The 19,340-nt window shown below is 45.6% G+C and overlaps 2 protein-coding genes across 2 annotated transcripts in view; both read right to left on the bottom strand.

Moving 5' to 3' along the window:
• The window catches only part of LOC115271148 (aldehyde oxidase 2-like), a 107,771-nt gene extending 100,218 nt beyond the window's left edge, over nucleotides 1–7,553 (bottom strand). The window contains exons 1-3 of the mRNA XM_029910525.1: nucleotides 7,500–7,553; nucleotides 4,711–4,768; nucleotides 616–716 (exon numbers count right to left, since the gene is read on the bottom strand). Of these exons, the coding sequence (XP_029766385.1) occupies nucleotides 616–716; nucleotides 4,711–4,768; nucleotides 7,500–7,553 (213 nt within the window). The remainder of the gene's footprint in view (nucleotides 1–615; nucleotides 717–4,710; nucleotides 4,769–7,499) is intronic.
• A 6,637-nt stretch (nucleotides 7,554–14,190) lies between these two features.
• LOC112111543 (aldehyde oxidase 1) overlaps nucleotides 14,191–19,340 on the bottom strand; it is an 85,169-nt gene continuing 80,019 nt past the window's right edge. Inside the window, exons 33-35 of the mRNA XM_026647669.2 lie at nucleotides 19,221–19,340; nucleotides 17,009–17,176; nucleotides 14,191–16,118 (exon numbers count right to left, since the gene is read on the bottom strand). The exon at nucleotides 19,221–19,340 is cut by the window's right edge and continues 20 nt beyond it. Of these exons, the coding sequence (XP_026503454.1) occupies nucleotides 16,068–16,118; nucleotides 17,009–17,176; nucleotides 19,221–19,340 (339 nt within the window). The 3' untranslated portion in view covers nucleotides 14,191–16,067. The remainder of the gene's footprint in view (nucleotides 16,119–17,008; nucleotides 17,177–19,220) is intronic.

The raw sequence follows: 19,340 nt of genomic DNA, 5'->3' as shown, positions 1-19,340 counted from the left end.
CCAAAGTCGGGGCGAGGCAAAAAGCACAACCCACTGTGAAGCCTGCTGTGGCCTAACTTACTGTGTTAGTTACTTCATACATCACTGAAATCAGTGAGTGCTGAATAAGAACTATGTGAAAATTGACTAAGGATTTATCTAGGGCAACAAATCCTACTCCAGTCCAAGCAAGAGTCCCAACTTTCCAGTAGCTGCTACAAGGGCTGCTGTAATTGCATCAAATAAAGATCCCCCAGGCAAGGAAATAGTTGGTTCCCAGTCTCCGAATAAATAAATGTTTCTTGAGCAGGAAGATTTCATGTTTCTTGAATGGGATTTAAAGTCGCATCACTTGGAATCCCTGTTGTGTGAATCAGTTTTCCATGCAGATAAAACATGTTAAAGGTAAAGTAAAAAGATTTCAAGTATCTGCCAGGACCCAAGAATATAAACCTAAATTAAAAGAAAAAACAAACACTCAAATAACTGCCCTCCCAATTAACAATGGTTTTCTATGAACAATAAGTTATAGCTTCCACGGGTGTGATTTCTAAAGTGCCTCAGTGGGCCTAAAACACACTGAAATTCCCTCACTGAGGCACTTGAGAAAATTCCAGCCCAAATCTTATCTTAAGGATACATTATCTTCTTGGAAGTTGGTTCATATGTGGATATCATCACAGTGCAGGCTCCACAGCCACCTATTCCACAACCATATTTCGTTCCTGAGAGACGAACTGCAAATGCAGGAGTTAAGGAAGAAAGTTGCTGGTTCTCAATGTTGTTGCTATGGTGGCCCCCCCCCCCCCCCCCCCCCCCCCGCCCCAAGTTCCCCTCATTTTACTGGAGCATGCAAAGGTGGAGGAAAATTCCATCTGTTTCATGCAGTGACCAGCCAGTTCCAGAGATTAGATATTAGGTGAATGGAAGCTGGAACTCAACTTGTAAATTCCAATAAGCAGAATATCGCAGCAACCAGGTTGGTCACAGCCACCTATAGTTTATTACCTCTGAATTACCAGTGACATCCCTTGTAACACCCTAGATTCTCCACTGCCTGAGAGCAATGCCACAACACACCATAGCTTTTACAGTGTGGGCTGCGCTGGCGCTATGATGGGTAAAAGGGCGCCAGAAGAATGTTAAAGTTAGCCAAAACTTTATGGTTTGGGTTCAAGAGATGGCTGAAAGTTAGAAGAGAATTGCAGAAATGGGAGACACATTCACTCACCCAATATAAAGCTGTCTTCTAGGGCATATTGTCTATGGCTACATTCAGTTTAGTTTAGACGATTCTCCCCCCAAATGGTGTTTCTACCACTTCCCTGAGCACCTTTGGGAGTTGTTACACACACACACGCACAACTGTTATAAAAGAACGATGTTAGGATTACAAAGTCAGAAGTTAGGAAATTCCAGAATTAAAGTTGCCTGCAGTTACAGCATCATCCACCACATCCCCTCTGACCCGTCCCTCTCTCAGCCCTTGGCTCCCTGTCCCAGGCCCATTTTCCTCACTCAGCCAGTCCCAGTCTTCACTCCTCAGGCTTCCCATCCCAGTCTCTTTGCCCAACTAGTCCCAGGCCTCCCACTCCAGGCTCCTCATCCAATCCCTCTCTCTCCCCCACCCTGGCCTCCAGTCTCTCCCCGACCCCAACCATGATCCTTGTCCCCAGTGGCTCCCAGTCCTAATCTCCCTCCCTGGGCTCCACGTCCAATCTCAGTCTCCTTTGTCACTAGCTCCTTATCCCAGCCTCTTTGCCCAGCCAGTCCCACATCTTTCCCTGCACCCCGATTCCCATTGATCTCAGTGTTCTCCCTCCAGCCAACTGGCTCCCAGTCTCCCGCACCTGCTTCCCTCACTGGCTCCCACTCCCAGTCTCTTTGCTCATCCAGTTGCAGTCTCCCCCCACTGCTCCTCATCCCAATCTCAGTGTCCTTTTCTAGTCATTGCCAGTCTCTCTGTGATCCTAACTCCCAGTCCCAGTTTCCCTCTCCCCCCTTCCACTCTCCAGTCCCAGTTTACATCTGTCCCCTCCCCTCAGGCTTCTTGTCCCAATCTACTCCCCCTGCAGCGCTCACACCTGACCCTTCTACATTCAAAGCAAGCAGTTTCTTCCGTGCCAAGGGGAGGGGGGGAAGGGCAGCCATTTAAAGAACAGGAGAGATGGGTTCCCTGCTCTCATCCAAGTGCCCAGATGCAGACTCGGCACAGCCTACAGCAGCCCAGAGCTGCAGTTGTAGGGAAAGTTCTACTGAGCTTCCGACTGGAACATGGTCAGTGTGGATGCAACGTTTGGGGAATTTAAAAGCTAAAATCTAAGAAATCTCTACAGAGCATGTGCAAACTGCAAATTTTCAGATGCTTATGTAATAGCCAAATTTGAGTGGAATTTTGCAAGAATGGCAAAAGACACACCTCTGATGCAAAGGCCATCCTCTGCTCAAATGTCAAGTTCTTGCTCCAAAGCATGGGGGCACTAGAACTTCTCAAAGAAAAGGCTGCAAGAATTTTTTAACATGGGCAAACCAATGTATTCTTCTCTAGACTCATTCTCAGAAATGGCAGGCCCATTTTGTCTGAAATTTTTACATAAAGTTCTGCCTGAGGCAGATTTCTGATATGGAAAATTTCAGCCCAAATGGTTAAAATTTGGCAAAGTAATAAGCAACTAAAAACTGGGTATAATAATGGGAAGTGTTGAGCAACCTTAATAATAAGTGGCGCTACCAGTCCTGTCTATGATATCCTTCAGATTCTTGCACATGGTAATCCTGTTGTTGCTTGGAAAAGTGATATGTATTTTCCCTCTCTAACATCTCTTAAATCAATCTCACCAGACCTCTGTGTGTTTTGGTTGCCTTTTTTTGTTTTTGTTTGTAAACTGTCACTATCTGTCTGGCAATATGGTAGCCGGCACTGAACCCAATATTCCAGGAGCAGTCACCAGAGCTCTGTACACAAGGCCCCTCACCAGTTTGTTCCTTCATACAAGGCCTCCATATCTGCAGCCTCAAATTGCACTGACCACTTTCTTCTGACCACTCCACTCTGCAAAATTGTATGTAATTGGCTAGTCTCCTCTCATTCCTAGCTCTTTCAGCGTTACTGATTACCAACTTTGTCTTCCATTGTGTGTGTGTGTGTGTTGGATTCATTTGGCTCAGATGTGTTAGACTGCATCGTCCATCTGCATTTGTCAACTTTCTAGATCCCTCTAGGTTCAGGTTAATTCTCATCCACTTTTGTATTCCCACTTGTAACTAGCATGTGACCAATAATAGAAGAACGTAGACCATACTTGCAGGATGGGGAATTATTCTGGGAAGCACTGAAAAAGATTTGGTGGTGGTGATGGATATTCAGCTGAACATGAGCTCCCAGTGCGACACTGTGGCCAAAAGGGCTATTTTGATCCTGTTATGCATGAACAGGTGAATCTTGAGTAGGAGTAGAGAGGTTATTTCACCTCTGTATTTGGCACGATGCAACCATTGCTGGAATACTGTGTCCAGTTATGGTGCCCACAATTCAAGGAGGATGTTGATAACTTGGAGAGGGTTGAGAAGAGCCACAAGAATGATAAAGGATTAGAAAACCTGCCTTATAGTGATAGACACAAGTTCCTACAAAGGGAAAACATTAGGGCTGTCAAACAATTAAAAATAATAATCACAACCGCAAGATTAAAAAATATAGTCACGATTAATTGCAGTTTTAATCACACTGTTAAACAATAACAGAATACCCATTTCAATTCAGCATGGAAGCATGTCCTCTGGAATGGTGATTGAAGCATGAAGGGGCATATGAATGTTTAGCATATCTGGCACGTAAATACCTTGCAACGTCGGCTACAACAGCACCATGTGAATGCCTGTTCTCACTTTCAGGTGACGTAAATAAGAAGCAGGTAGCATTATCTCCCATAAATGTAAACAAACTTGTTTGTCTTACTGGTTGGCTGAACAAGAAGTATATGTAATATATTAGTATTGAAATTGTAAATGGTTGGGAAGATGCCAGTGAAAAGATAAAAAACGATTACCTAGTGCCCTTCGTCTGCTGTCATTTGCTCCCACCACTGCAAGCTACTGAGCTATTTCTCAGTAGCCTTTAGTGTCATTTCACTCTCTTTCTACCATCGACAGTTTAAGGCTCTGATCTGCAAAGTCATAAGCCCCTGCTTCATTTTACGCACCCTGGGGCCAATAAACCGCTGGCATAAATTGCCAGAACTCCACTGATTTCAGCGGAGGATCTGACTCTATGAGTAGTCCCACTGACATAAAGAGAAGCACAAGTGAAAGTCTTGGCAGGATCAGGGCCTAAATGAATTGCTTGACATTGTAGTAGCTCCATATTTCTTTCCTTAACTATTATATCATTATTAATTAATAACATTTTGAAAGGATTTTTTGACAGGTTTTTGGAGCTGTCATGAAGAATTGTGATTGTTTTTGCTAATGAATACATTAAGTTCTATAAAAATGCTTGTATGTACTAAGAAGAAACCTTCTCTGCATATAATTAGCTCAAATATTGCACATGAAGCACATTGCCTTGCCAGGAAAAAATGCAAGATCACTTGGCTGTTTTCCATATTGCTTTCTGGCTGCCTTGAGTTTCAAAACATCCCCTTTAACTTGGGGGTGGGGGGGGGGGAGAAAGGGAATGTTAGTCTATTGTAGGATTATACCATTCAAAGGCAACCCCCCAAAAAAGGATACGGCCCTTTCTCAGGTAAGACAACAGCAATTTTTCAGGGTTTGCATTCCTCTCTATTATCTGCAGTAGGAAGTGAAATAAGAGATTATACATTATTGAGATGTATTGCAATTTTCCCATTGGGATTACCTGGCCTTTCTGAAATGCTTTGATTGGTATTAATATAGTGTATTGGTGTTATGGCATGTTCCTTTCATTTGATCATAATCTGTAGACATGTGAATGTATTTGACAATAGCAAACTCAGTCTTGTACGGACAGCTAAAGAAGTAATAAAAATAACTATGTTCCAGGAGCCCTGGAAGGTTCACAGTGAGGAGAAGATGAGCAGTAACAGAGGGTTATGAAAGGCCACATGAGGACAAGAACCCTTGAGCCCGATCCTGCAATTGATTACACCAGTGTAAATCAGGAGTAGCTCCACTTCAGTCAAAAGAAGTACAATTGTGTAAAGAAAATGGGGATGAGAACAGAATCAGGGCCTGTATTTTCAAAGCCATAGTGAAGGTGAAGGACACAGTTTGGGGCTCTTTGCTCTCCTCACTCCAGAGAGGTACTGTAACAAGGCCATGCTTAGCCCCTTCCTCCTCAGAGACCCTGCAGTAGGAAGATGGAGGAAATTCTCAATACATGGAGAGCAGGAAGGGGAGTTGGGTTTTAAACCAACCTGTTTTAAGTTTAACAAAGTTCACTGTTGATTTTCGGGGGCTCCATTAGCTGAGCAACAGGTCTGTCTGAAGGATGTGGCCATTGCAATGACATGCCCCGTCATGCTGGAAACCAAGTACTAATGGGAACCAAGTACGGAATGATGGATGGGTGGGAGGCAACATGGGACTCATGAGAATGACTAGCTTGTCCTCGGGCATTTAAAGGCACCACGATAAAACCTCAACTTTACCATGGTATGGAGCAGCCTGTATTTCAGAGGGAAAGGGTTTCTTGGGCTTTCAGCTTTTAATGACCATGCCCAGGTGGAATACTTTCCCTTTTTATGCAGGGGAAATAAGATTGGATACAAAGGATATAGCTACACTGCACACTAAGGCCAGGCTCTGACTCAGGTTTGAGCTCAACACCCACTTCTGCCCACGCACAAATCAGTCTAACTCAGATCAGCAGGCTCTCAGGAACTGGCTACTAGGACCTTGCTGGGGGTGGGGCAGGGCCGGCGCTTCCATTTAGGCGACCTAGGTGGTTGCCTAGGGCACCAGGATTTGGGGGAAGGGCGGCATTTTGCCGCCCTCAGCGGCAATTCGGCAGCGGGGGCTCCTTCCGCGCTCCAGGTCTTCGGCGGCAATTCTGCAGCGGGTCCTTCACTCGCTCCAGGACCCGCCGCCGAAGTGCCCCGAAGACTGGGAGTGCGGAAGGACCCCCCTGCCGCAGAATTGCCGATGACGACTGGGAGCGCGGAAAGACCCCTGCCTAGGGCGCCAAAAACCCTGGCGCCGCTCCTGGGGCGGGAGTGTGGGGGGTGTCAGAGCACGAGTTCTGCTGTGACTTGTGTCCAAGCACTGGTATTTTACAATGTGAACAGAGCTCAAGCCACAGACCTGAGTCAGAAGGTCTGTGCAGTGCAGTATGGACACACTGGCATGGACACCAGGTCCAGCAATTGTAAGCCCAGGTTTACAATGCAGTGCGGACACTCATGCATAGACTTGGAAACACCGAGTTCACCAGCCTGGGTCCCACAAACCTGGGTTTACAACACAGTGTAGACAAACCAAAAAGGGCAAATTTTGCTATTGAACCAGCATAAATCAGGATAGTTATAGGGTAAGACACTAGAATTTGGCCCACATAGCCTTCCTGAAGTATACTTTTACAACCATATAGTATACAGGTAACAGATAAAAACAAAGCAGACATTTTTTTTTTCTTCCTGAAACGGGGGGCGGGGGGGGAGGGGGCAAAGGATGTCTTCATAAAAACATTCTCTGGAAAAATTGTTCTCAAAGAAAACACAGACAACATTTTAAAGAAAGAATGAAGTTTTTCCAGTTCAGGCTAGCATCTATTTTTGGATGGAGGCATTTATAAAAAGGAACTTATAATGACATAACTCGGGGGCGAAAAGAAAAGGTGAGAAAACAAATGCCTGTAGAAATGAAGTATTAGATTTCTGCTGGCGCTCACCGCTGAGAACAGAGGCCAGGAAAGAGTCTATTTCCTCTGACGGCATTTAAAAAACATTGATAGTAATAGCAGGGGACCCTCCTGCTACTGCCTTATTTTCTCCAAATGCAGCAAGTTACTGATCTTAATCGCTTGAGGTTTTAGTTAATTGCTACATTAGTCATAACAGGTCAGTGAAATAACAGGTCACTGGTGCTACATAAATATTCTCAGTACATCTAGGTAGATAGAAAATATTTTGCCAAATGAGTCTCTTTGTATTACCAATTACTGTAGAATTGAGATTTTCAGCTCCACCTAGATTTGGAAACTCAACAGCCATTGATTTTAGGGGGAAATTGAGCATGCCAATTCCTTAGTTTTGAAACTCTTAGTCCAGAAACAAAACAACAAGGTGGGCTACTGTCCCAGTTTATGGCTTCTGCCATTTATCAGCGGGTAAAGACAGCAGCAGAGATGAATCTCAGTTTGTAATATCTGAAATGCTATAGGAAGATCCCAGGTAACAAGGGATGTTCAAATTGAATACATTTACTCTGGCTCTCCCCACAAATGAGCTGTGCTCCCCGAGAGCATCATTCTCCCTCGGTGTATATCCAGAAACATTAAAGCACCTCCCTCCAAAAACAAAACAAAACACCAAAAGTCTTACCTTCCTGCCATTCACAAAAAATACGAGTGCATCTGACTGTGTGGAGCAAGCCATTATGTGGCATAAAAGCGCAGCTTGAAGATTAAAGAGGAAGATGTTAAACACCAGCAAGAAATCAGTGGAAACAAGTGTAATTTCAAAACTCAACTAAACTTTGTTCTTTGCCCCACAGATTTAAAGGCATTAACCTGGATGGGCAAGGAGGAGCCTCGGTGGAGCGTATTGCTTCTCAGCTCTGTAGGCTAAAATTAACCAATTAGGTCCTTTTCCCCACCTTATCTATTATGTACCAAGGTGATTTAGGAAGAATATGGAGACCTGTGCCTTCAGAAACAATGCACCTACTTGTCTTCCCTGGGTGAACCATACTGTAAGATGAAGAGCTACAAGATGTACGTTATTTTTCCTAGACAATCCCAGGAATTTTGCAAATGGAAAGCACTAAACTAAGCACCTACATGGTCTAGAACAGGGGTTCTCAACCTTTTCCTTTCTGAGGCGCCCCCAATATGCTATAAAAACTCCAGGGCCCAGTGGGGGCGAGGGGGACACGCTCTGGGCTCCTGGCTTTAGCTGCTGGGGGAAAGACTCGGGGCTTTAGCCCTGTGGGGCTGGGGCAACGAGTAGGGGAGGAAAGGGGGCTCAGGCTTCAACCCCACGGGGGGTGCTGGGGCTCAGGGGTTTAGTCCCACGGGAGCATCAGGGTGCCTGGCTTCAGCCCTGCGGTTCTGCTCCTAGTTTCAGCCCTGCGGGGGTGCCAGGGCTTGGGGCGCCAGGCTTCAGCCCCAGTTCAACTCCTTGTTTCTGCCCCACGGAGGTGCCTGGACTTGGGGTGCTGGGTTTCAGCCCCACGGGGGCACTGGGCTCAGGGTTTTAGTCCTGTGGGGAGCATTGGGGCGCCAGGCTTCAGCCCTGTGGGGCAGGGGCGGCTCCAAGCACCAGCGCACCAAGCGCGTGCCTGGGGCGGCAATCCGCGGGGGGACAGCCTGCCGGTCGCCGTGAGGGCGGCAGTCAGGCAGCCTTCGGCAGCATGCCAGCGGGAGGTCCGCCAGTCCCGCAGTTTCGGCGGCAATTTGGCGGCGGGTACGCCGGCGTGGGACCGGCAGATCACCCGCAGAAACGCCGCCGAATCCGCGTGACCACGGACTGCCCGCAGGCGTGCCGCCGAAGGCCGCCTGACTGCCGTGCTTGGGGCAGCAAAAAACATAGAGCCAGCCCTGCTGTAGGGGCACTGAGGCTTGGGGTGCTGGGCTTCAGGCATGGGGCCCTGCCACCCCCTGAAATTGGCTCATGGTCCCTTAAGGGGCCGTGGACCCCTGGTGGAGAACTGCTGGTCCAGAAGCAGATACGGGGGCAAACACTCCTCTCAGGTGACTTGATCTGGATTTATACTGATGTAACCCATCTCATATTCTGATCCACCCGATATAACAGCGGTCTCCAAACTTTTTTGATCGCACACCCCTATCAGTAAACATTTTTTGAGCATGCACCCCCAATATATGTATATTTATTTATGTATAAATTATATACATGTACTACTATACTAATATATTATGTACATTATAAAACATACAAAAAATAGAAATTAAAAAAGGATGAGATAAAGATGAAATAAACAATATTTTAAAAATATTTTTATTGTATTTTATTTATTAACGATACAAAAAACCTTTTTGCTCTCATAAAAAAATTATTATAATATTTTTTAGTGAGAGCAATGTGATTGAATATGCTTCATTATTTCTGAAAATCTTGGTTTAACACTTTGTGATACAGTGATTCGAAGGTCTGGATTAGGGTTAGGGTGCGGGAGGGCGCTCAGGGTGGGGTGCGGGGTCTGAGAGGGAGTTAGGGTGCGGGAGGGCGCTCAGGGTGGGGTGCGGGGTCTAGGAGGGAGTTAGGGTGCGGGAGGGCGCTCAGAGTGGGGGTGCGGGAGGAGGCTCAGGGCTGGGGCAGGCGGGATGTGCAGAGCACTTACCTGGGGCAGCTCTTGTTTGGTGCAGGGGGTGTGCAGGTGGCTCTGCGCAGCGCGGCACCGCCCCCTTGGCCACAATTCTGGGAGCTGCCCCCCGGAATGCAGGGGCTATAGGGGGTGCAGGGCCCTGGGCTAAGGGGGCCCCGGGGCCCTGGCCTGCAGCTCTAAAGCCCCTTTCAGAATGAGGCCCCGCGAGCACGGGCCAGAGGACTCAGGAGGAGCAGGGGCAGCCGCGCAGCCAGCGGCCGGAGAGAAGCGGCGCTCGCTTTCCCCTTCAACGCGCCGCTTCTCTCCAGCAGTCTTTGAAGGGGAAAGCGCCACTTCTTTCCGGCCGCTGGCTGCGCAGCTGCCCCTGCTCCTCCACTGGCCCATGCTCGCAGGGCCGCATTCCGAAAGGGGCTTTAAAGCTGCAGGCAAGGGCCCCGGGGCCACCTTAGCCCAGGGCCCTGCAGCCCCTAAAGCCCCTGCGTTCCGGGTGGCCCTGCCTGCCGGGGTGGGGACAGCTTCCCTGCTCGCTCATTCCCTCCCTCCTCCGGCTGCCCTCCCCCCGCCCCCCCGCGGCACTCCTCCTCCCGCGCCCCCCAAGGGATCGTCTTGCGCACCCCACTTTGGAGACCACTGCGATATAAGACCACAGTTTGCAGAGACAGATGTTTGTGTTCTGCCTAGTTGCACTGCAGCTGATGCACAAAGTTAATTACTTAATTAAAGTGATCCCAAGGGCATTTGTATTTGATTTTCAAAAGCATTGAATGATTCATTTTTGTATGTCACATTAATTAAAATGCAACACAGGTGTGTCCATCTTACTTTATTTATCTTTTAAATGTGCCAGCCCAGGCTTGCAAGGTGCTAAGCAAGCCCAAATCTCTCATCACTTTCCCCATATTTGGGAAGGAAAATACTTCTAGAAAACCACTACTGATATTCACATTTTGGCTCCCAGATCCCCAGATAAATATAAATGTTAGCAATTGGGCACAGCTGTGGTATTTGTGACAGTGTGCATGTGGGGGAGGGGGTGAACAAGAGAAAGTGCCAAATAGCAACTTCTTCAGTGGATCATTTTTTACGAGGCCCCTTTCCTGTCTGGAGTTAATGGCTGTTCGTTTATTTAGTGTTGGTTATTGTCTTCAAAAATCTGGGCAATCTCTGGTTGCGAGACCCCCTCTCATGGCAGCTAAAATTAGATGGCTGATGACTGCTGTTTGTTCCTGGGGATAAGTACCTCAGAGGGTCAGCGGGGCTGCCACCGTTGAAGGCTCCCACCTCTGGAAATCACTCCTCTTGATGATCTGCTGATCCCAAGTCTAACAAACTTCAGTGCATGCTGCACGGTGCTTACTTTTGATCTGATTTTTATTTCTGTTATTTCCTAACACAAGATGGTGGGTCACAGTGGTAGCAATCCCCACTGTGGATGGTGATGTGTGATGCTCAGCTATTTAACTCGGGAAATAAGCACCTAGCTCCTATGGCTACAGAAGCTATACAAAATCTGCACAGACCCCACACCTGCCAGGTTACTCCGGGCCAAGGTATGAAAAGAGTTACTGCAATTGGCCTGAAGTATATGTACCTTTTAGCAGTATTAAAACAAACAAACAAACAAAGTAAGAAAACCCCCAACAAGTTTTGAGTTTTCGTCTCCATACCAGTTCTGCAGAAAGTTTGTTTCATTACATCCTATATTACCAATGTATCACCTGTCAGTGTGATTAATCTCCGCTTGTTCTGGTTCCCAGTAGTTCTTCTCAATTACAGCCTGGCTGTTGACAATATGGGAAGGCCAGAGAGGTTTCAGTCAGAAGAAAAACATGTTACAGTACCATGTGCAGACTTTACTTTGGCCATCAGACAACAAAAAATTTACATCTGTATTGAAGCTGGATGGAACCTTTATTAATAATGTTTAGCAAGTACTGAAAATCAGACAAGCCCTGGAGGAAAGATAATGCAGTTCTAGAACATGATTCAGACCAGGGAATCAAACAGCACACTGCTGCATTTGCAGGGACATCTGTACCAGTGTCACCACTGCCCTCTCTCAAGGGTTCTGCCAGGGGGGTGCAGATTTAAACTCTGCCTGGGTTCCTCGCAGGAACGCTGCTGATTGAGGCTGCTCAGGAGATGAACTGTTCAGTGCTTCTCACAGGTGCTCTGGCCACATCCCCACCTGGCTTTCTGGGATTTGCCAGCTGGCTTCAGGCTCTTGCTACGGTGAGGACAGTGGGTGGCATCTGCTTCTGTGAACTCCCTTTTGCTGATGGGGGCCTGCAGTCTGGTGTCAGAGCCCACAGAATGAGCCAAGACCAGAATCTTTCAGACCAGAAAGAAGATGGCATTGCATTTACGATTAATCTGTTTTATTGAATTTCACATGATATATAAAAGACAAATGAATATCAATAAAAGGCAGCAAAGGAAGCACAGTGACGCTCTCATACAGGATATAGAAACTGTGCATATAAAAACCGATTTAAAAATACAGAAATCATATTCTAACTGCAAGTGCAAAAATTATTAACCCTCAGTCACAGGCATGATATCTGACAAAAGGAGGAGGAAATACTTTGGGTGGCAACTGGAGAAGAAACAATGGTGCAATAATCAGCATGGGTGTGTGAAACATAGAAACCTGAGCAGAGTAGATGGCCCGGGGTAATCTGATCTCTATCAAGGTGAAGGACATAGTAAAGAAAACTAAGACCTTGGCTACACTTGTGAGTTACAGCGCTGTAAAGCCGCCCACAGCGCTGTAACTCACTGACCGGCTACACTGGCAGGGCACTTACAGCGCTGTATCTCCCTGGGTACACCGCTGCAGGTACTCCACCTCCCCGAGAAGCATAAGAGATACAGCGGAGTGGCTACGACTCTCCCCTGTGAGTGTGTACCAGGAATCAACCTGCAGCGCTGTACTGATCACCTTGTCAAGTGGCCAATCCTCTCCATTGTTCTGACTGGCTGCAGGAATGCAGAAGTGCTGGTTTCAAAGCTCGTACCACAGAGAAAAAGCAAACAGTTTGCTGTTTGCTTTGAGTGAGTGAAACGAATGAGCAGGGGGCCGGGAGTTTGGAACTTGCAAAATAGAGTGCTGACATGCTCCGAAAAGCACTCTCTCTCCCCCCACACTCCCTATCACACTCCACCCCACCCCCCCGTTTTGAAAAGCACGTTGCAGCCACATGAATACTGGGATAGCTGCCCATAATGCACCGCTCCCAACACAGCTGCAAATGTTGCAAGTGTGGCCACGCCACTGCGCTGTCAGCTGTCAGTGTGGACAGACTGCAGCGCTTTCCCTACTCAGCTATACGAAGACAGGTTTCCCTCACAGCGCTGTACAACTGCAAGTGTAGCCAAGGCCTCACTGAGAGACTGGAGGTGCAGTCTCTGGCTATCGGTACTTCATGACAAGGAATAATTGGAGCACAGCATATGAAAGCTACAAAGCAAACATTTAAATTACTCCCTCCTTCCATTCCCCCCAAAAGAATCAACCATGATTATCCAGATCACCTAAGTGATCACAATAATTACCTTTTGATCACAAACTTGATGCAGCAATGTGTGATTTTACACAGAAAAGCTGCTCTGTGTGGTGCTAACACCTGTGTGCTAAAAACAACTAGGAGGAGACAAGGGATCTAATTCTCCTGTGTGATACCGATGCAACTCCACTGAAGTTGCATTGATATAACTGAAGCCATTAGGGTGACTGTAAAAGAGAAGAATTTGGCCCACAATATCTTAAGGGTGACTTTGCTACTGTTTCTCTTGGAGACCTTTTTATTTTCTCATGACTTGATTCAAAGCCCATTGAACTCTATGGAACAATATCCATTGACTTCACTGGGCTTTGGATCAGGCCTTGATGAGATTGTCTCTGGAAAGTAGTTCTGAATGGTGCCATTGTGCACAACAGCTCAGGATGATATCGGAACAATCAGAATGCAGGTGAGGATTGCTCTTTAATTGCTGATAAACACTCTTTTAACCTCAGCAGGGAAGATGGATATAATGTAAGATTAGAGGATGTTTCACAAAGATTATCAGTTTTCTGCTGACATATGGGGTGTGGTGTGATTAGAACTGCACCCAGAGAAGCACTAGTTTGACGAGCTTGAAAAAGAAAAAAGCCCTATTGTGCTTTCATGTATTAGATGCTAAACAAGATCTATTCTGTGGGCTAAATTTATATATTCTTACATTCTCAGGCAAGACCAGCAAATAACACTGATTACTGAAGTTAATTAATATACTATACATAGTAATGGGAGGACATGACCACAAAATCCCTGCCAGATTTTGAGATCTAGAATTTTGGCTTTGCACTTTCTAGGGCCATGAAGTTGAGATGCAGATTCTGAGCATTTCCAAGGTTTGGTGATTTTTGGTTTGGGGCTTTAGTTTGGGATCCATCTCTAATATACAATATTTACTGTATTGTGCAGGTGAGTCATTAGTTGCCAGATGTCCTGGTTTCATCTGGATCAGGGGTCGGCAACGTTTGGCACGCGGCTCGCCAGGGTAAGCACCCTAGCGGGCCGGGCCAGTTTATTTACCTGCTGACATGGCAGGTTCGGCCGATCGCAGCCCCCACTCGCTGCGGTTCACCGTCCTGGGCCAATGGGGGCAGCGGGAAGCAGCACGGGCGAGGGATGTGCTGGCCGCAGCTTTTTTAGGGCTTTTTTCTTTTTCAAGCTCGTCAAACTAGTGCTTCTCTGGGTGCAGTTCTAATCACACCACACCCCATATGTCAGCAGAAAACTGATAATCTTTGTGAAACATCCTCTAATCTTACATTATATCCATCTTCCCTGCTGAGGTTAAAAGAGTGTTTATCAGCAATTAAAGAGCAATCCTCACCTGCATTCTGATCGTTCCAATATCATCCTGAGCTGTTGTGCACAATGGCACCATTCAGAACTACTTTCCAGAGACAATCTCATCAAGGCCTGATCCAAAGCCCAGTGAAGTCAATGGATATTGTTCCATAGAGTTCAATGGGCTTTGAATCAAGTCATGAGAAAATAAAAAGGTCTCCAAGAGAAACAGTAGCAAAGTCACCCTTAAGATATCGTGGGCCAAATTCTTCTCTTTTACAGTCACCCTAATGGCTTCAGTTATATCAATGCAACTTCAGTGGAGTTGCATCGGTATCACACAGGAGAATTAGATCCCTTGTCTCCTCCTAGTTTTTTTAGCACACAGGTGTTAGCACCACACAGAGCAGCTTTTCTGTGTGAAATCACACATTGCTGCATCAAGTTTGTGATCAAAAGGTAATTAGTGTGATCACTTAGGTTCTGATCCTGCCATGGGATCCATACATGGAGATCTTATTGCAGAATTGAAGCCTAAATTAGCGTCTTATTTGAAGCCTTTCAGAAATCAAACACTGTCCTGGATTGTTAAAGTGTTTTACTGAAAATACCTTGACACATCATTATAGCTCCCTTCTCCCACCGCTACATTGTAGTTGGTCTCTCTGGATCAGTGATGAGGACTCCTCCAAATGTCTGGCTTAGGGCAATTTGGCAAGACACCCTTTACAATGGGAAAGCTACTTGCACTCTTTAGGTTCCATTTATGTTTCTGTGCACAGAGTTATTACTAACAATGAGGCTACTTACGGGACTAAGGATGACTTGTGACTAAAGGATCAGGCCTCAAAGCAGCAAATAATGACAGAATGGGAGTTAACAGTGATATGCCATTTGATCTTGCCTCTTATGGGAACCCTTTTCTGCTGCTTATTTTAACTTTCATGGGCACAAGAATGAACATCATAAGAAAAATATTTGTTTTACATAAACTAATATTAACATACAGCACTTATAGAACCATAAGAAGTCAACAAGGGCCAGTTTTTTAAACATCCGTAGGTGCTTAAAGATGCAGATAGGTGCCTAGTGGGATTTTCAAACTCTCTACGCAGGTGAGGTGCCTAACTCCCATTGATTTTAATGAGATTTAAGCATCTAACCTAAATAGGCACTTTCGCAAAGCCTAAAATGCCTTTAAAACTCTGGCCCGAAGCTGAATATTGGGATGCAAATGGATATCTCAGGAGTATTGGTGCACTTATTTTTGATTCACTCTCAACCCTCGCACCCCACCCCTAGTGCACTACTAGCTCAACACAGCACAGGCTCTCGCATCTTATTACCTCAGTGAACCTAGCTATACTATTGAGAGATAAATTTGAATTCCATTGTTCTGAAAAATCCTGAGGAAAAAAATCTGGATTTTGCACCATTGTTAAAGTGATCGTTAATTCCTCCCTAGTGGCAATTTAAGATGATCATAGAGAATGTGTAGTAGCTGGATCTTATTGCATAACCCTCTTTCAATCGATTTAGATGTGTATCTAGGAGTAAAATGTAGTAAAGCAACTAAATATATGATGAAAACTCAGGTGGGAGAATGGGCTGAAGAAGTAATGCTCATTATTCAGTAGCCAGAGGGTAGATTTTGAATTAAAATAAAATATGTCTGTTGATTAAATGAGCCCCCACCCTCATAATCAACAAATCAGTACCACTGGAGTTCATTCAGGCTTTGTGCGAGGTTCTGTTTGCCATTCATATGGAGATGGCCCAAGGAACGAAGGACTCAGGTTCATCTTTCGCACTCTAGGAGAATGAACAAGAGGTGAAAGAAGTGATTCTGTTAATGGTATTCACTTAGAAAAAACTCACCACAGCTATTCATAAAACTACTCTGCATATTTCACAGTGCCTCTCACAGGTGGCCTCTACTGGATCTTCTACAGCTTCCATTATTTATGCATCAACCACCACTACAAGTTCTACTGGGTAGGACATTCTACCGAAGGCAGGCAAACCCATACAAGCTGTGCTGACAGGGAGGCTGGTAGGTCCCAAAACAGCATGGAAGAACAGGGTCTCTGTGTCAATTGGCCCTCATCTATGGCAAAGCTCCTGAGATGTCCATTGAAATTAGTAGACTGACAAATCTGGGGGCTGATCTGCCCTACGATTCCTGTACCCTGCCACTGCTTAGGGAAATACTAGGCAAGAACTCTGAGTGGGAACTCAGTCTCCATCTTCCACATGGGACAATCTGGCCCACTAGCATTTCAATCATAGCACAGGTGTGCATGGCATTTCACAGTAATATGGATTGTCAAGGATTCAGCCTTAAGGAGCTTATGATTTAAATTAAACAAAAGACAATGGTGGGGGTGGTGGGAGTGGGTGTAATGATAGCGCAGGCTGTAGGTGGGAGGGTGTGGGCAGGAGGAATCGAGAAAAGATTAAAAAATTGGAGTTATTAAAAGGCAAACCCTGAATGCCATAGACTGGAATGGCTGGCATGGGCTGGGCCCGTCGACAGACATTTTGATTCAAGAATCATTAAAAAGTCTGAACTGAGGAGTTCTGCTGTGTGCACTCCCTATCCAGGTGTAAACACCATTTAAATTACAGAAATATGGGCCTTCAATGCCAAAAGGAATAGGCTGCAGCTACAAAGGAGTGTTCCAAAAGAAAAGCCTCATTACCATCTCAGTAAACTGATCGGCACAGGCCATTCGAATCCGCTCAGGAGTCAGGGGGCTGTTCAGGGTGAAGGTCCCGGTTAATCCTCTTTCCTTCCGCACAGCAGCCACTGCATCCCAGATAGCAAAGAACACAGAACATCCCAGGAACAGCCCTGCCTCGCCCAGCCCCTGGCAGGGAACAAAGGCTGTCACATAAATTTGCTTTATGAACTGATTAAAAGAGGAAGTGTCTTATTAATATCTGTGATAGCTGAAAACCTTTTACAAATTACCGAATTACATAGGGCCTGATCCTCTACCATGGGAGTCAATGAAAGTTTTCCACTGATGCAATGGAAGCAGGATCAGAGCATACTGGGTATGTCTACAGTACACTGTAAACCCGGGCTCAGACTTGGGTTTGAGCCCAACTCCCCCAACCATCCACACACAAATCTGTATTATTCAGATTAGCAAGCATTCAGTACCTAGGACCCTGCTGGGGAGGTGGGGAGCCCGAGTCCCACTGAGACTTGGGTCCAAGCCCAGTTATTTTGCAGTAGGACACAGCTGAAGCCGCAGATCCAAGTCAGAAGGCCTGCATAGTGCTGTATGGACGCGTTGGCATGGCCGTGAGACCCAGGTCCAGCAACTGTAAACCCGGGTTTACAACGCATCGTGGATGCTCAAGTGTGGGGCTGGGAAAACCCGAGTCCATAAGCGATTCCCCAGAACTGGGTTTACAATGCAGGTTTTCAGCTGCTGGCTGACTGCAGAGATCTGTTAGGGCTGGTTTCAAATGCCAGCTATAGATTTTAGGACACTTCTGATTTCTCACCTGTGCAGGATTTCAAACTGAAAAGAAAATCAATTATTTGGTAAAAAATGTTGGCAGATAAAACTGAAATGAACCATCTCCAGGGATTCATATCCAATTAACAAACTAGAGCTGAGACAAAACCCTGCATGTGAACAGCACTGAATGCCCTCCTCAATCTGATCCAGATGCAAGTTTCACGGTTGACCTTATTTCTATCACAGGTCAAATCAAATCCAATCCCCAGATCTAGATGCTCCTAAATGCTGGGAATTTGGGCATCTTCATCAGGACTGAGATCTGAATTTCTCAGCTGGCCGTTATTGTATCTCTAATTGGCCTTTCTAAAACTCAGGCTCCAAAACACTCCTGAAACACTGGTCTGGATCTGCATTTTGCAGCTTTAGCCCACCTCTATAAGAAACTGACAACCAGATTTCAGGATTGAAAGATGCTTCCTTTTCAGGCAAGGTATCACAAGCTCTACTTTCAAGCATGTTTTATTCACCAATGATGATTTTAAAGTTAGTTATAGGAGCTGTATGGATAACGTGGGATAAACCGGTTTTGTAGGCTCACTTTGAAGACTGGTGCTAAAAGCCGCTTTTAGATCAACTCCACCCTGGGTAATTATTTCATTTTGATCTGGAATTTTCTTTCAAATGATCATCTCTTTCAAAATATTTCATCAGGACTATTTGAAAATAGTTTTTAGAAGGAGCTATTGTTCTAACATATCCTTCTGCTTTAAATTTTATTATTTTTTTTATTCTGAAGCTTTTATTTAATTGACTACATTACACCCCTAATGGCCTCGGCAATTGAAGACATGCATGCTCAATGCACTTGAATTGGGCAGTATCCCCTCATCTTGCTTAGTGTTATTGCTTATGTGTATATTCAATGGGCTAGGCCCCTTGCTGGTGTAAACTGATAAACTGATATACACCAGCTGAGGATCTGGCCCATGATATATATTTATTGCTAGCAAAAAAGTAGCGAAGGAGCCTATACTGACTGCAACTGAATTAACTAGTGATGTCATGTCTCATTTTAGTTACTTTCTCTCTTATGTTTCAGACTGTTACTACACTCTAAAGGCATAGCTTTAAATTTAGCTTGAACGTGTGAGGATGTTTATACTAGAAGTTCCTAGTCCACTTGTTAAACCCTAAAATTATCAATAGGCAACCACGATGGAAGAGTAGAACTATCCCAGATTGCAGCTTCTACCGTATTTGTAAATAACACAATGATGTGGAGATCTGTTTAAAATGTAAAAGAACAGGAGCCTGAGTCTCCTCTCACTTACAGGGATTTTATACCAGTGTATCTTCTTTGACTTCAATGGAATTACTCCTGATTTACTCTAGCACAGGTAGTAGAGAAATCAAGCCCCAGGTTTCACTTGCTTACCTTGGATGAGTAGATGGCATAAGGATTTTGTGAGGATGACAGCAAGGAAACACGGAACTGTTCTGGGATGTCACAGATTGCAGGGATTTTATACTGATCCGGGCCCCGAGTGTACAAGAC

This window comes from Terrapene carolina, unplaced genomic scaffold (genome assembly GCF_002925995.2).
Source record: "Terrapene carolina triunguis isolate 2854851 unplaced genomic scaffold, T_m_triunguis-2.0 Scaffold62, whole genome shotgun sequence".
NCBI lineage: Eukaryota > Metazoa > Chordata > Testudines > Emydidae > Terrapene > Terrapene triunguis.
Note: the sequence above shows the minus strand (reverse complement) of the source record. Positions and strands in the feature narration are given on the sequence as shown.